Consider the following 17,068-nt stretch of genomic DNA (forward strand, 5'->3'; position numbering starts at 1 on the left):
AGCCCCGCCCTTTCTCACGGGCCTGTCCCCACCCTCACTAGCTGCCTCTGATTTCTGCACCCTTCACACGGGCCTATCTCCGCCCGCCTGGGCTGTGCTCGACTCGGCCCGGCCCCGCCTCCACGTCCTGCCGATCACAGCACCGCCCACAACCCCACCCACATTAAACACCCTCTTCACACGTGCCCAGCCCCGCCCCCCCAACTGTCGGACAGGGCTCCCTCCCCCAGAGAGGCCCCAGCCACACTCCTTCGCCCGGTCACAGTCACGCCCCCTTCGCACGGCCCCACCCTCTCCTGTGACGAGTACAACCACGACCTCGGCACCAGGCAATGGCCAACGTTCACTTCCAGTGGATCCAGAAGCGTTTCACCAATTCACGTCCCCAACTACCAGATTCCGGCCCCGCCCACTTAGGCCCTGTCCCCTCCCACCGGATCCTCCACCAGCGCCACCGCGCATGCGCAGCCCCTCCTCTTCAAAAACACCCGGATCCACCCACCAGATCCCAGCCCCGCCCCCTCCCTCCCAGCCCGCATCAGCCGGGGCCCGGCAACAGGGCACTGCGCAGTCGCACAACCGGCGCAGCACTCCCCATACCCGCACAACAAAAAAAAACATACAGTGCCAGACCTTGCCCGGTCAAGTGCCTGTTTAATTGATTCATTTTCGTTGTGTACTTTTCTCCCAAACTTACCCTCGCGTTCCACCTTAATCGAAAGTGAGGCTTCCAGTTATTTGCATTTACCTTATCCATTGCCAGCAGATTCGGATGAACTGTAAGTTAAGGCTTTGAGATTAATGAACAAGCTTGTGTGTTTTTTTTTGTCTGTTTCGCCGATGATTTTCGGAAGGATTTTTTTTTTGCTGGGTTATTTTCTCTCTCCTTCCAGTGAAAGTGTTGAATGTTGCGTTGCACCCGGTGCTGGGTTTACTTGAATGTAGGGTATGGGAGGGGAGGGGCGGGGCGGGGTGGAAAGGCGCGAGTGGCGCATGCGCGCGGCGCTGACCGGGCGGTTGGTCGCTGTGGCTGATTGAGGTGCGATTGACAGCATCCGCCTGCTATCCATCCGTCTCACTGTCCGGACAGAGAAGGAGAGCAGGTAGGAAGCGGCGGACCGATGATCTGGACCGAGTCTGAGTGTGCCTGCTGCTGGGCGGTGTCGGGTTGAGGGAGGAGCAGGCCTCTCCGTTCCCGCCACCATCCCTGTCTGTGGGGGTGGGGGTGGGGGTGGGGGTGTGGGCAGAATAAAGCCCCGTGTGTGTGTGTGGGGGGGGCCCGGCCTCAAAGGTGATGCCCTCAGCCTTCAGATGGCCCACCTCTATTCCCACGCCCGCAGTCTGTTGGAGGGGAGGACTGAGGAGGGTCTATGAAAACTGGAGGATGTATTTTTTGGTTTAAAAACCGAAAGGATTGCTGGGTTTGGTTTCAACAAAGATATTAGTCGTTATTTAGCTCTATATCTCCTTGTAAATCTTCTTCTGAAAGCTCGCTGGTATTTACAGGCCTGAAAATAATTATGCACACATACCGGTGTTTGTCTTGTCACCTGTCTCATTGATTTCTGCTCATAAATCCATAGTTCCGATCATAAATCTGACGCGATTTCACAAGTCAGCTGGGCAGTGCTGGTATTTTATTGTATTACGTGTCTGTCCACAGAAGTTTTACTAAAGGTCTTCTGGAGATGATGAACCCCAGTGACCCTCTTATGTTTTTGAGTGAAATGTTGCTGGTCAATAATTTGAATTGTTTCAAATGTTTTAAAGGATCGAAAATGCTGTACTAATTCCTGCATTTATTGTGTATTTTTGTTTGGAAAGTAAGGAAAGGAAATTTAATTTCACTGAAAATTCTCCCATCCTGTTTGCTCTAACAATAACCTTAGACCATTGAATGAACCCCAGGGTGCACGATTTTTTTTCCATCTGCCACTGAATTTTTTTTTCCCAATAGATTCTCTAACTTTTAGTCACTCTTGAAAGCCTTTATTAAATTCAACTGATGATTCATCTGGTGTACCTCTGAGGTGGACGTAGACAAAAGCTGTTTTCTTAACTCTGTAGGTTATTTGATGCATTGGGTTCTGTGGGTTAGGGATAAACAGTTGGCTAGAGTCCTTGATCTTGATTGAAAGTTTGTATGCATAAGAACCAAATATTAATAATTAAGCTGGATCGTGAATCCCAACTCGGTCAAATTGCTAATATTTGCAGCTGTGATTTACCGGATTACTTGCTATTTCTGCATAATATTTGACAGCAATAATTTCCCACTGAATTGCTTCTGATCATTGCTGTTAGTGGGGGATGCATGAAATTTTTAAAAAACAATTGAAAAGAATATATTTACCTGTATCTCAATTTTTAGAATTTGATCAGAGTTATATCCAGACTTGCATATTGATATCATCCAAATGATTCATTTCATCTCCGGTTCCTTGTCATGAATAACATGGAGTAACAGTTGGAAATTGCTCGCCCAACCATGTTCAAATCGCAGGTTTTGGTCGTAAAGCTGGAGTTCTACTGCACTCAATGTTTAATATTAACATTTTTATAGTGGGATTTTCTGGACACAATGGGAAAGCTTTTGCTCAGTTCCTCCTAAAGCTTGTTGGATATAATTCTTATTTCTGCACTTTGCATCTTTTTACCTCTAAAGTTTGAGGTTTGTGAGTTGACTGTCTGAGTGGGACATAATCCCTTACTTGTGATGATTCCTTGTTATTGGCTGTCAGGAGTTGGTTAGTTAATTTGGCTGAATGGCTGGCTTGTAATGCGGAATGATGCTAACAGCATTCAACAGTTCAATTTCTGTACTACCTGAGGTCACCGTGAATGTCCCCTTTCTTAACCTTGCTGCAGTGTGATTACCCTCCAGTTAAACTCACTATCCGTTCTCTCTCCCTCTAATGGGAGAGCAGCCTGTAGTCCTCTCGGACTATGGTGACTTTACCTTTATTGTCTGTCAAACAGCCATATTCAGCTTGTGATGAACTACACAAAGTATAATCCTGTTTTAAACATTATAACTGCCTTTCAGAAGTATGCCTATGAAGTATGGATTAATAAATTTGGTACAGATGTTGATATGCTTTGTGAGTGACTTGGATTTAGAATCTTGAGCTTGGATCTAAAATACATATAATGAGAGTTAGCTTAAACTAAATACTGCCATTTGCAGATGCAATTTGTATTATTCAGATTGTCATGCTTTGAAATGTGGTTAAATGAATAAGAATTTAAACTCTTTCAACCAAATTCTTGTTTGATAGGATTAAGTTTTTAAGCATCCTTAATTCATTAATTTCTTATTGTTATTTGATACAAAATATAATCAAACTGCATATTATATTGTTTGTGATTTGTAGGATTAGGCATATTTTGCTATTTTATCATCCTGGTGAGTTATTAAGCTGATAGTGATGATTAAAAATGTTTTAATGGTTTGATCAGAATACAGGCCTAATAGGACATTGACAGTTATACATATTTCACTGCCTGAATTTAAGGAGTCATACTTTAACTATCAATTCCATTGTCAAATGGTCTTTGAAAATTCAATTAAATGTACATTTTTTGAGTGTCTGTCTTGACTATTTAACAGCCTGCAAGAAAGAAAACAGCTGTATTTTATGTATATCTGTAAATTTAACTTTAATAATTAATAAATATTGCCCTTTCTTTAATTTCAGAATCTATGGTAGTTTAATTGGGTCAGTACACTGAGACATGAGCGTGTAAATAGGGCCCAGGAAGGGAGATTGCTCCTAAAGGCACCCAGCTCATTGGAACTTGTAGTGCAAGCTATTGCACACTGTTACAATGAAGGTAGCAGTAGAAGGTTGCTGCCATGGTGAACTGGACAAAATCTATGAGAGTATTCAGTTTTTGGAGAAAAAGGACAATGTTAAGGTGGACCTCTTGATATGCTGTGGAGATTTTCAAGCAGTCAGGAATGAAGCTGACATGATTTGCATGGCTGTACCCGTTAAATACAGACAAATGCAAACTTTCTACAAGTAAGTAGGTGTTCAAGGTTGTTCTTTTTTTTTCATATCTCCTCGTTACTTTGTCCTTTTTGAAATTAAGCATTCATTTTTGTTTATAATATTGAATCTTACAAATAAGTTATTGTATTCAAATGGTTGCAATATTAAGCATTTGCAATTTTGTTTATAATGTAAAATATCTTCAAAAATTTCCATGTAGAGATTTTTTTACCTAATGAAAAGTACACACTAGTAAATTGTAATTGAACTTTTGTCTCAAGATGAGCTATTTATGAACTTAAATGGTATTTGTTGAATTGTTACATATAGATACTACTCTGGAGAAAAGAAAGCCCCTATTCTCACAATCTTCATAGGAGGCAATCATGAGGCCTCTAATTACTTACAGGAGTTGCCTTATGGAGGATGGGTGGCACCAAACATTTACTACCTAGGTATTAAACCTATTACATACTTATTTACTGCATAAAAATGTATTACAATGCCAGGTTTCGAGCTCAATGTGTTATCTGATAACAGAATTAATTATTTCCTAATTTTGATAAAGACATTTGATTATATATTTTATTCGGAAAGATGGAAGCAAGTCTTTTTCAGAATTAGTAAATCAGTATAAAATCATGTCTCAGTTTTAAAGTTGTCTATTTATCTAATTGCTCATGCTGAAAACTTTATAGTCTCGAAGTATCTTTGAAATGGTGTTCAATGCATATCTTGAAAACAAGATTTAAAATTGGCTGTAAAGAGTTAGTCAGAAATTCAGGGTTATTGTGCATGTGATAGATGGGAAACTTAGGAAGAAAGACAGCAAGGTTTGCATCATCTAGCGTATGACAGCTTATGCAGAATCAATGAGTATAGTTTCTCTTGCCTTATATTTGTAAATGATTCTACTTAGTGAGAAAGAATTTAAATGGTAACACAGCAACAACTTGTTATTTTTAAAAATATCAGCCATTATCTTAAGTGTGAGAGTGTGTGGTGGTTTGTTGCATGTAAGTTTGTTCAGAATGTGTATGTTAGAGTAACATGTTGTTTCTTTCTAGGGTATGCTGGCGTGGTAAATTATCGTGGCATACGCATCGGAGGGCTCTCTGGTATTTTTAAGCCACATGACTACAAAAAAGGTAACTTAATGTAGCTTAGCCATGTTCAAATTCCCAAGACGTAAATTCCAAATGAAAATTACCATAATTATGATTTTTCTCAAAACAAATGTCTGAAAGCTCAACTAAAAGTTGAAACATTATTTTTGAATCTATAGTATGTTGTTAGATTAATATTCCCAACAATATAATCAAATGAACAAAAGCAAATTTGATTGAAAATTGATATTTCAGTTACAAATTTTCAATTCAGTGTCAATTTTGATTAATAAGAGGCAAAAGAATTATGAAGTTTCTTTGAAATATATCCTGAGGAATTATTTCAGTTTGGTGAACATTTTGGGTTTTAGTGGTACATAATAAGGAAAAATTTACACTGAACCTCTATTATCTACAACTTTTCTTTTATGGTTTTCAGGCCATTTTGAATATCCACCATATAATCAGCAGACAATGCGGAGTGCATATCACGTCAGAAATATTGAAGTGTTCAAGTTGAAGCAGGTTAGAAGAATTAGTGCTGTCCATTTCATTCTTAGTGCCATGTATTTTGGAGATTTGATCTGGTTGATTGGTTACAATGCTTTTCACTTACTCCAAGTTTAACTATCATGTTTTCTACATTAAACAAATTGTAATAAAGAGCAGGAAACATGTAAAGATAAGGTCAAAATTGGGATGTCAGCTGATGATTGCAGTGTTCAGCACCAATCACAAACCCTCAGCCATTGAAGTCGTCCATGCCCATAATGCAGTAACACTAATGTTATGCGCCACACGAGTGCCAGACAATGACTATCTTCTCTTGATATTAATGTCACTATCTTTATTGTATCCCCCAATGTCAACATCCTGAGGGTTATCATTGGGCAGAAATTTAAATACACAAGTCAGATAAATAACATGGCTGTAAGAGCACATCAGAAGTTGAATTCTGTGCTGAGTAGCTTCCCTTCTGATTCTCCAAAGGCTGCCTGCTGTCTATAAAACACACAGCGGGAGTATAATGGAATAGGTGTTTCAACAACCCTGTAAGCGCAACATGATCTAAGTTAAAGCAGCCTATTTGATCAACACTTTGTCATTCATTAAAAAGCTACACTCCCTTTACTTTTGTTACATAGTCATAACTGTGTATGATACATACACTATACACTATAGTAACTCACCAAGCCATATTTGATGGGAAGTACCTTTCAATCCAGGACTTATCTTCAAAACCACCATCCCCCATCATCACATGAAGTGAGCCTGTTCAAATAGTAAAGCTAAGTCCTTCTTGTGGGTAATGGCTTTTGTTGGAGGAACAGCTTATATGGTTATGACCGTTATTGATTCTGATATAACTGAGACAATAAATTATCTTGGATATGCTGTTAGAAGCCATTTCGTTATCTTAAGGATCAATAGATGAAAATGTTCTATTCACTCTCTACAGCTAGAGTTAATTTGTTTGGAAGATTATTTAATGACAGAATTAAAACAGCAAAAGTCAAAGTTGTGTATTTTACGTCAAGCCTGCTTTGGCATTCAACACGATCTTGATTGATCAAACACTTCAAACCTTTCACCCACGTTCTCCACATAACCCTTTACTCCATTTATTCATTATTCACCAAACATTTATTCATCTTTACTTTAAATATATTCAAAGACTGAGCTTCCCCAACACTTTGAGATAAAGAATTCCAATGTTCCATAACTCTCATCTCAGTCTAAATGCCGTATTTTTAAGTTGTACCCCTGGCTTTAGGCTCCCCAAACAGGGGATGCACATTGCATCTCCCCTACCTATCACTAGTATTTTGTAGATTTCGATGAGATCATCCCTCATTCGTTGATAGTCCAGAGAATACAGGCCAATGCTGTCTAATCTCTTTAGACGTCAGACCTCTCATCCTGGGAGAAGTTTGTTCCAAATCCTTCTATGGTGGTAATATCTTATGAGATAGAGACAAAAACTGAGTTCAGTACTCCAGGTGCAGTCTAACCAGCGACTTGACAATTGAAGCAAGACCTCATCTTTAATCCTCTTGCAATAAAGGCTAACATTCTATTAGCCTTTTCTGATAGGTTGCTGTACCTGCGTAATAGCATTCAATGACTTATTGACAGGGATGGCCAAGTCTTTTGCACATCATAGCTTTCTGACCTGTCACCATTTTAAAAAATATTCTGCACATCTGTTCTTCCTCTGACTTGATAACCTCACATTTTTCCGCATTATATTATCTGCTGTGTTCATGCCCAATCACTTAACTTTTCCAAATCCTCATAAAAACATTTAATCATTGTAACACACAGTTCTGCTTAACTTTGTATCATCTGTAAACTTGGAAATATTACATTTCGTCCCCGCATTCAATCATTGTTGTATATTGTGAACAGCTGAGGCAGTTGCTGGCCTATTTAACTAAAAGCAATGCATCTAACACATTGTAGTCAATAGTTTTCTTCAAGTACTTGATCATTATCATTCCTTTTTATTCTTTATTTTCAGTTAAAACAACACATGGACATCTTCCTGTCACATGATTGGCCACAAGGTATCTATCACTATGGTAACAAAAAACAACTGCTTAAGAAAAAAGCTTTCCTCCGCTCAGAAGTTGAATCTAATACCTTGGGCAGTCCTGCAGCCACAGAGCTTCTGCAGCACCTCAAACCTTCTTATTGGTTTGCAGCACATCTACATGTGAAGTTTGCAGCTTTAATGCAGCATCCGGTAAGATGAGAATGGAAGAAAAGCAAACTTGCATCTTTACTTTGTATTTTAATTAGTTTCTGCAAAATGCAATTATACTTGAGTAATTTGTAGTTCACCTATTTCTAGGAAGTTTCTGTAAAAATATTGTATCATGAGTGAACCGGGTTGTTTTGTTTATAATGTCAATCTGAGAAGAAAGCTCGCTGATCTGACTCTTGTGATTCTAGGTCACAAGTGTAGTTGTTTCCCAGTTTCCCTCTGAAATGTCCTGGCAAGACACTACTAACAATTCAAGACTGTAGCCTACAATGGCCACATCAGGACAACCAGGAATGGAGAACTAATGGCAGTCTTGTCAATATCACTTATATTCAGAGAATTACATTTTTAATTATTATTTGGGCTAAGACTCTGATGAATGAAGAAATGATTTGTTTGTTACAAGTGTATGTTTACCCAAGTTAACGTTTAGCAGGTTTATTCAAATTGTCTTCTATTTTTTTCCAGAAATGTGATGGTGAGCAGCTACCTAAAGCAACAAAATTTTTAGCTCTGGATAAATGTCTCCCTCACAGAGATTTTCTGCAGGTATTAAAAGTTACTGATATCGTTTCGATTAAAAATAAATATAAATAAATACTCATACTATTTTCTACCTAAAAACAGGTCATTCTACTAGAATGCATGTTTCATTAACACAAATTTGCTATAATGCAATTGACGAATTGGAGATACTATTTCGAAAGCACAAACTTTTAAAACTTGTGTTGGCTGGAACACAAATTATCACCCACAGTTTAGGCACTCTTTCTAAAGCACGATTTTTTTAACAGTCGCACAAGAATGCAACCATTATAGATGAACTATCTGTAGTAAATTCACATGTTTGTTGATGTGTCATTCAGTGACATGTCTGAGAGAAAATACAGTGGTTATCAAAGTAAATTGGGTTTGCAGAACAATTGAATATAGTATATTCCTGTCGACATACACTGAAATAGCTGGAATTCCCTTTTGGAATCTTATATGCAGGTTGCATGACAATTCGAGGTGCTTGGGATTATGGGAACTTGTCTGGTGTCATTGTTGGAAGGGAATAATGGGTCAGGAGCTATTACAGCTAGTTCAGGGCTTACCTTATCAATAAAGGTAGAATCACCCAACACACCTGACATACTGATCCTGGCTGCTCATTTCTAAAATGCACGTTCATCTTTTGATAGTGACCACTCAAGTTCTTCCAGCCACCACTAGTATTTTTCATGCAACTGACAGATTCAGCAAACTAGCATCCCCATTCCCTGTCACGCCGGACACTATAGGAATAAAAATATTAATTTTAGATCATTTTCTTTAATTGTTTTACCTCTTAACATTCTACATATATCTAACTCTACCATAGCTTACAGTTTTGCTGAATTTAATTTGCATTTTTAATCCTGTTTTCTCTCCCCTTCTGACTAGATTGTTGAAATAGAACATGACCCAAATGCTTCTGAACATTTAGAGTATGACTCCGAATGGCTGGCCATTCTAAAAGCAACAAATGATTTAATTAATGTTACACCTAAATCATGGAACATGCCAGAAAATAACAGTCTCTATGCAAAGTAAGTCTAACTTAGTTATATTGAATTGTGCATTGTTTTACAATAAGATGAATATTTTGGAAAAACTAGATATGAAAACTACAGATTTAAAACTGAAAATGCATGTTTCGTTGCATGCTAGAATAAAGTATTTTATCATATTGTGCAAAAGCAAAGAAGTTGTGTTGAACCTTTGAAACATTTATTTTGTCTCCACGAGAATATTATATACAGTTCTAAGCCCCACACTTAAAGGTTGATGAAGGCTTTAGAGAGGGTGCAGGAGAGATTCACAATAATTTCGATGAGGAGACTTCTATTCTTGTGATCTGTACGTCCTTGCATACTACGATCTGCCTGTATTGCTCGCAAACAAAGCTTTTCACACTGTACTTAAGTACATGTGACAGTAAATCAAATCAAATCAGCTATAAGGATGGGTTGGAGAAACTAGGGTTATTCTAAAAGGAGAGAATGTTGAGAGAAGATCTAATAGAAATGCTCAAAATAATGAGAACTATAGGCACACTGAATTAAAGGCTGTCAATAGAAAAGATTTTATGCTGTATATTAGGATCTGAAATACCTAATGCTATGATTCTGTTATTCTGGCATTTTCTTATGTTATCTATAAGCCATTATATTGATCATTTCTCTCTAATGCAGGTGGGACTATAGTGTGTCTGAAGATGACATTAAAGAGCTATTGGAAGAGCAAGCTAATAACCTCCAGATCCCCTGTAACTTTAGCCAGGTAGCACCTGTCTATGACCCAGCACATCCACAGAAATCTAGAGAACCTGTCCATGTGATTAATCCACAGACAACTGAGTTCTGTGCCACCTTTGGCCTCACAGATCTGAATGCCAAGGTGAAACAGATGGAAAGTGAGGGTCTAATGGAGGAAGAGGATGAAATGGATGGCGCAGATAACCCAGAGGAGCCCAGTTTTTATACTACAGACACTTCTGGACTTTCCTCCTCTATAAATCCAGATGAAATCACACTTGATGATGATGACGACGATGATGATAATGGGGAGCTGAGTGCACATAGCATAGAACCACTGCCAGACAATCCATTTACAGACTCGTCAGCGAATTTCTCTGATGTGAGAGATCTCCCTGATTCTATGGTTGTATCATCTGATGAGACACAAGACTCTGCAAATGAGGAATTGGACAAGTCTGGAGACAGCAGCATGACTGAGGGAGAAGGAAAGACCACACGCACAAAGGCTGTGAAACGAATTAGCAACGAGCATGAGAATGGAAGCAGTGGAATAAAATTAATTAAGAGGCGCAACCAGAGCATCTATCATACACAGGGTAATGAGAATGAAGATATCGAATGATAATAAATATTAACGGGATAATGAACTTCAGGAGAAGCTGTAGCTTCTGTGCACAATTGAGTTTTTAAGATTTTATTTCAAGTCATTGCTAGCAATCAACATTAGTTTTCTGTTTTAAAAGCTGGACTTAACTCAGCAAACTTTATATCCTGAATGGATATGTTATAAAGTGTTGAAACACACTAAATAAATGTATTTTTACATCATGAATAAATTTTCTGCATATATTAGTTCCCAAGAGTTGATCCAGGTAATGAATAGTGAAATAGCTAAATCAATTGTGTTTGTGTGACACATGATACCCTTTAAAAATGCTGAGTTGATGATCCATGTCACCCTCATTTCTGAGGTTCTCACCATCATACATTCTAGCCTTTAGTCAATTTGGTTCACTCCCTGTGAGATCAAGAAACAGCTAGAGGTCTATGGGCCCTGACGACATTCCAGCAATAGTACAGAAGACTTGTGCTTTTACTCACCACACCCTCTAGCCAGGCTATTCCAGTATAGCAACTACACTGGAACTTAGCTGGAAAATCGTCCACAAAAGACTGGCCAATCAAACTGATGAACGTTGTCATTGGCAGTGCTATCAACAATAAGCTGTTCATTGACACCCAGTTTGGGTTCTGTCAACCTCTGACTTCGTTAGTGTGTGATGGTACTTTCCATTTACATGGATGAGTGCAGCTTCAAGATTGCTCAAGCTCAACATCATCCAGCACAAAAGTGATTTTCCACCATCTCTTTCCTCCCACCCCCACCTCCACCTCCATTGACAGTCAGTTTTGCTATTTTTAAGTTCACTTCTGATTTCTTAGTTTTGTTCATTATTATGGACACTAAATTACAGCATTCTCAAAAAGATTCCCCTTTATTCCAGAGTGGTGCATGTATTTATCTTTAGTTACTCTCCACTCTTCACAAGCTGTGATTAGGAGTAGATAGTTCAGCTGATTGGAAATTGAGAGGCACTCCTGAACTAAGATGCGATGATCCAACTTCGAAAAGACCAGAGACTAAATCCAGCACTGGACAGCAGTACACAACTCCGTGTCATGTCATAATTGAATCTGATCATAGTAACTGTCTTGTAATGAGGCCTTGCTACAAAGTATTCGTGATGCATTTTTTTAAAAATAAAGTTATAGTTTACTATTGCTTGTGAGAGACAATGTTCAATTAAAATGCAAATAACATTCATCTCTGAATAATTCAGGACACAATTACTACTTCAGACCATAGATCACAAAACATTGGAGCAGAATTAGGCAATTTGGCCCATCCTGTCCACTCTGACATTCAATCACAGCTGAGATGTTTCTCCACCTCATTCACCAGTCTTCTACCTGTAACTGTTGATCCTTTTACTAATCAAGAACCTATCTCTGCCTTAAAGACACTCAAAGACTTGAGTTTAATAGATTCACCACCCTCTGGCTGAAGAAATTCCTCCTCCTCTCTGGGTTGACCCCTCACTCTTTGTCTCTCTCACTAGTGGAAACATCTCCATCTTCACTCTATGAAGGCCTCTCAGTATTTAGGTTTCACCATACTTCATTGAGCACAGAACCAGAATCCTCAAACACTCATGACCTCCTTCAACGTGGGTCCGATACTGCTTACAATATTCCAGACTCTTTTTACAGTTTCAATAGTACATTCTGCTTGTATTTTAGTCCTCTCAAAATTAGTGTAAACATTACATTTACCTTCCTCCCTGCCAATGGAGCCTGCATGTTAACCTTAAGAGAATCCTGAACTAGAACTCCCAAGCCCTTTTGTGGTTCAGTTTTCAGAAGCTTTTCCTCACTGAGAAAATAGTCTACACCTCTATTCTTCCTACCAAAGTGCATAACCTCACACTTTCCTATGTTATTACTTCTTTACCCACTCTTCGAGCCTGTCCAAGTCTTCTGCTGCCTGTCTGCTTTCTCAACGCTACCGGTCCCTCCACCTATCTTTGTGTCACCCGCAAACCTGGCAGCAAGACCCCAGTTCCTTCAGCAGTAAGTTGTTGGTTTGTAATCAACAAATCATGCCCAATCAGTTATTTTCTGGTCCATTCATCAAGGAATTTATTGATTGTGTCCACTGATGAGCACAAAAACATGGCAAACAATAAGTTAATTTAAGACTTTGAGTTCTGAAGAAAAATCTCACTAGCAAGGCGTTAATCCAAAATTGGATGCATATTGTATGTGACTTTCTAACCCCAAGGAAGAGGTAAATTTATAAAACATATCCAGTTGTCTGATGTGATCAGTGAATGCGATTCCAAACACAAGCTGGACTCTACAAATGGCTCGTACTAGCCTAAACTGCTAAATTTGCCTACTTTCATCACAAGTCCTCTTGACCAACTCTCAACAGTCATACATTTTTTTAAAAAGGCCTTTAAATCAATATAACGTGCCACCTCTTTCACAATACTTAGCTTTCTCAATTCATTCCGATATATGTCTAACACACTAAGGGAATAAATGCTGTTTAAAATCAAAACTAATGTGGTGAAACTGCATGTGAACAAATTTCAGTAATTGGTCAACAACTTGAGATGCGGACTGTTTCTCTTTCCATTGATGCTGCCAGACATCTTGTTTTTATTTCAGATTTCCTGTATCAGCAGCATTTTGCTTTTGATTTAGAGTTTGGTATTGTGTTGTTCCTCCATATCTCTATTCTGTGCTGTATGATCATAAAGTTGTAACAACTGCCTTCCTATTATGTGCACAAACATATACAGAATATCTTTGCAAATGATTTATCTAACTTAAAAATCATAGGCAACAATGTAAAATGCAATGAATGAGCTAGTGACTAAGTATGTTTTGGATTAATGAAACAGTATTCTTATTCTTTGCTCCTCAGTTAAAACATCAACAGAATCTGTATACAGTGCTGAAACTTTAGAACACATTTGCATATCTCTGTTTTTCTATTTACAATATTCCAGTCAGTGATGGTACAGGACCTAGCTCATCACTTTTCAGGGTGATGTGCCTCATACTAACCTCAACACTGGGACTGGTGATCTTGCAAACCACTCTACTTCTCTAGTTGAGTGGACTTTTCAAACTAAAAGGGCAAAATGTGGGGAAAATGCAACAGGGGAAGGAATTAATGTGAGAAATTACAGCAAGGGATGTAGAATGCAAATTGACGAGCAAAGCAACAGATACAACTTAAAGAGGTTTTTAAAATCATAAAGGGGCATAGATAAGGTGAATTACAAATGTATTTTCCCTAAGGTGGGAAGTTCAAAACTTTTAAAGGTGAGATAAGAGAGATTTAGAAAGACATTAGGGGCAAATTTACAGAGAGTGGTTCATGTGTGGAATGAACTGCTAGAAAAGTGTTGAATGCAGGTACAGTTACAACATTTAAGAGACATTCGGATAAGTACATAAATAGCAAAGATTTGGAGGGATATGGGCCAAGTGCAAGCAGACGGCACTGGTTTAGTTTGGGAACGTGGTTGGTGTGGAATATTTGGACCAAAGGGTATGTTTCCACTCTACAGCTAAACTTAAGGCACTGTATTTGAATACAGTTCAAAATAAAACAGGTGAATTAGTTGTTGAAATTGAGATTAAATAAGTATGACCTTGTGGCCATAATTGAGATGTGGCTGTAGATTGGGACCTGAATTTTGAAGAATATTGACATCTAAGAAAGAGAGCAAGTTAGGAAAGTGTATAATGGCCCTTAACCATATGGTAGAAAAGAGTTTAAAGGAAAAAATAATGGGAACTTGTCAAAAAGGTACAGCAATTACCATGCAGAATTTTAACTTACATATAAGACTAGAAAAATCAGATAGGAAAATTTAGACGAGGAATTCATTGATTGTTTTGGGGACAATTTCTTAGACCAGTATGTTATGGTACTTGAGAACATGCAATAGAAGATCTGATTTGACCAAGGAGGTAGGTTAATTACCTCAGTGAAAATAACCTTGGGTAGCTGTGACCATAATATGACTTGAATTTTACATACAGTTTGAGAGAGAGAAGTGTGGATCCAGGACTAGTTTTTTTTTGCATTTAAACAAGGGTAATCATGAGGGCATGAAATCAGAATTAGTGAAAGTGAACTGGCAATTCAAGGGATAAGTCAATAGGAGATGTAGTGGCAAAGTTATGGGGATATTCCAGAAAGTGCAGAATAGATACTTTACATTCCAATAAATAATCATTTTAAGGGACTGACCCACCATCCCTGGTTAATTAAAGTCAAAGATAATATCAAACTCTGAGACATATAATTGCACAAGGATAAGTGGTAGGTCAGAAGATTAACATTTACAAATTGCAAAAAATTACTAAAGGATTAAGGATAGAAAAATTAACTATGAGAAAGTTGGGCAAAATTTAAAAGCGAGATAGGAAAGTTTCTTCAGAGGTTCAAAAAAGTTAAAGTAAATGCTGGTCTGATTTATTTTAAAAGGAGTCTGGAGAATTAGTAATGGAAGGTACAGAGATGGCAATTGAATTGAACAGATATTTGTGTTGGTATTCATTAGAGAAGATACAAGCCCAGAACTAGCCATAAATCAGGAATTGCAAGGAATGGAGGAAATAAAAAAGGAAGGCAATTACCAGGCAAGTAGAACTGCTTAAATTGTTGGAACTGTGAGTTAATAAGTTCAAGGTCCTGATGGATTTCATTCTAGTATCTTAAAAGAAGTAAAGTGAGATAGTTGATGACTCTTTTACTTTTCCAGAATTCATTCAATTCCAGAAATGTTACTTTAGATTGGAAAATAATGTAACTCCTTTATTCAAAAAGAGAAAAAGCCAGGAAGCAGGAAACTACAGGCCAGTTACCTTAACATCTATGATAGGGAAAATGTTATAATCTATAATTAAAGAAGATTAATTACAAGCCACTCAAATCACGTAGAGCCAACATGGTTTTGTCAAAAGGAAATCATAATTAACTGGTTAATTGGAGTTCTTTGTAGAAGTAACTTGTGTAATACATAAAGGGGGAACCAGGGGATGTATAGTACTTAGACTTTCAGAAGACACTTGATAAGATGTCATATCAAAGGTTGTTGTGGAAAATTAAAGCTCATAGTATAGGGCTAACATAGCACAGAGAGAAGAGCAGCCTGCAAACAGGAAGCAGAGAGTTGGAATAAGTAGGTCTTTTTCAGGCTGACATGAGTGGTATATTGCAGCAGTCAGCACTGGGCATCAACTCTACAAAACTATTTGGATGAAGGAACTGATAACAAAGGTAGGTAGGAAAGTGAGTTGTGAAGTGGACGTAAGGGACCTACAATCGGTTATGGATTGGTTAAGTGAGTGGGCAAAAATCTGACAAATGGAGTACAATGTGGGAATGTGTGAAATTGTCAATTGGCAGAAAGAATAAAAAAGAAAATTATCTGAATGGTTAGAGGGTGAAGAGCCCTGAGATGCAAAGAGATCTGGGTGTCCTCGTTCATGAATCACATGGTTAGTACACAGGACAGCAAGTAACCGAGAAATGTAATAGAAAGTTATGTATTAATGCAAGGGGAATTGATTGTGAGAGAAAGGAAGTTATACTTCAATTGTACCAGACATCTGTGAGACAGCATCTGGACTACTGTGTACAGTACTAGATTATACTTAAAAGAGGACGTTAATGCATTTGAAGCTGTTCAGAGAGGTTTACTCAGCTAATATTAGAATGAGTGGATTACCTGACAAGGAAAGGCTGGACAGGCTGGGCCTTTGTCCTCTACAGTTTAAAACAACATTAGTGATTTAATTGAAACTTATAAGATGAGGGGACTTCACAGGGTGGGTATCGAAAGGATGTTTTCTCTTGTGGGAGAATCAAGAATTAGGGTCATAGTTCAAAAATAATAGGTTGCCCACTTAAGACAGAGATGAGGAAACTTTTTTTGTGTTGTGAATCTTAGGAATTCGTTTCCTCAAGGCAGTAGATGCAGAACCTTTAAATATTTTCAAGGCAGAGATAGACATATTCTTGATCACAAAGGGGAGGAAAGATTATACGGGAGGGATGCAGGAATGTAGAGTTGAGGTTAAAAATCAAATCAGCTATGGCCTTATTGAATGGCAGGCCAAGCAGCCAACTCTTTTAGAACATATAGAACATTACAGCGCAGTACAGGCCCTTCGACCCTCGATGTTTCACCAACCTATCATACCAATCTGAAGCCCATCTAGCCTACACTATTCCATGTACATCCATATGCTTGTCCAATAATGACTTAAATACACCTTAAAGTTGGCGAATCTACAACCTTTGAAGGCAATGCATTCCATACCCTTACT

General features: G+C 38.3%; 2 protein-coding genes across 5 annotated transcripts in view; one reads left to right on the forward strand and one right to left on the reverse strand.

Moving 5' to 3' along the window:
* armc8 (armadillo repeat containing 8) overlaps positions 1-930 on the reverse strand; it is a 103,909-nt gene extending 102,979 nt beyond the window's left edge. Inside the window, exon 1 of one of the 2 annotated variants that reach the window (XM_060827430.1) lies at positions 749-930. In XM_060827430.1, the coding sequence (XP_060683413.1) occupies positions 749-757 (9 nt within the window). In that variant the 5' untranslated portion in view covers positions 758-930. Of the gene's footprint in view, positions 1-697; positions 715-748 lie in introns of those variants that run through there. The other variant, XM_060827432.1, reaches the window with a different exon arrangement.
* Positions 594-11,933, forward strand: dbr1 (debranching RNA lariats 1). Of its 3 annotated transcripts, none has more exons than XM_060827436.1 (9): positions 594-779; positions 3,699-4,025; positions 4,326-4,450; positions 5,063-5,143; positions 5,541-5,626; positions 7,623-7,847; positions 8,337-8,417; positions 9,294-9,439; positions 10,085-11,933. In XM_060827436.1, the coding sequence occupies exons 2-9, from the start codon at positions 3,829-3,831 to the stop codon at positions 10,770-10,772; spliced, it is 1,629 nt and encodes a 542-aa protein (XP_060683419.1). In that variant the 5' UTR covers positions 594-779; positions 3,699-3,828; the 3' UTR covers positions 10,773-11,933. The 3 variants fall into 3 exon arrangements, with proteins under 3 accessions (XP_060683419.1, XP_060683418.1, XP_060683420.1); XM_060827435.1 differs by lacking the exon at positions 594-779 and adding an exon at positions 976-1,103; XM_060827437.1 differs by lacking the exon at positions 594-779 and adding an exon at positions 1,656-1,677.
* Positions 11,934-17,068: the final 5,135 nt, after the last annotated feature.

Source organism: Hemiscyllium ocellatum, chromosome 7, assembly GCF_020745735.1.
Source record: "Hemiscyllium ocellatum isolate sHemOce1 chromosome 7, sHemOce1.pat.X.cur, whole genome shotgun sequence".
Classification (NCBI taxonomy): domain Eukaryota; kingdom Metazoa; phylum Chordata; class Chondrichthyes; order Orectolobiformes; family Hemiscylliidae; genus Hemiscyllium; species Hemiscyllium ocellatum.

Bases quoted from the DNA above. Each gene is read 5' to 3' on its own strand.
- dbr1 (XM_060827436.1), top strand. From the start codon at position 3,829: ATGAAGGTAGCAGTAGAAGGTTGCTGCCATGGTGAACTGGACAAAATC. The intron at 7,848-8,336 runs GTAAGATGAGAA...ATTTTTTTCCAG, and splicing joins CAGCTTTAATGCAGCATCCG to AAATGTGATGGTGAGCAGCT. The intron at 9,440-10,084 runs GTAAGTCTAACT...TCTCTAATGCAG, and splicing joins AATAACAGTCTCTATGCAAA to GTGGGACTATAGTGTGTCTG.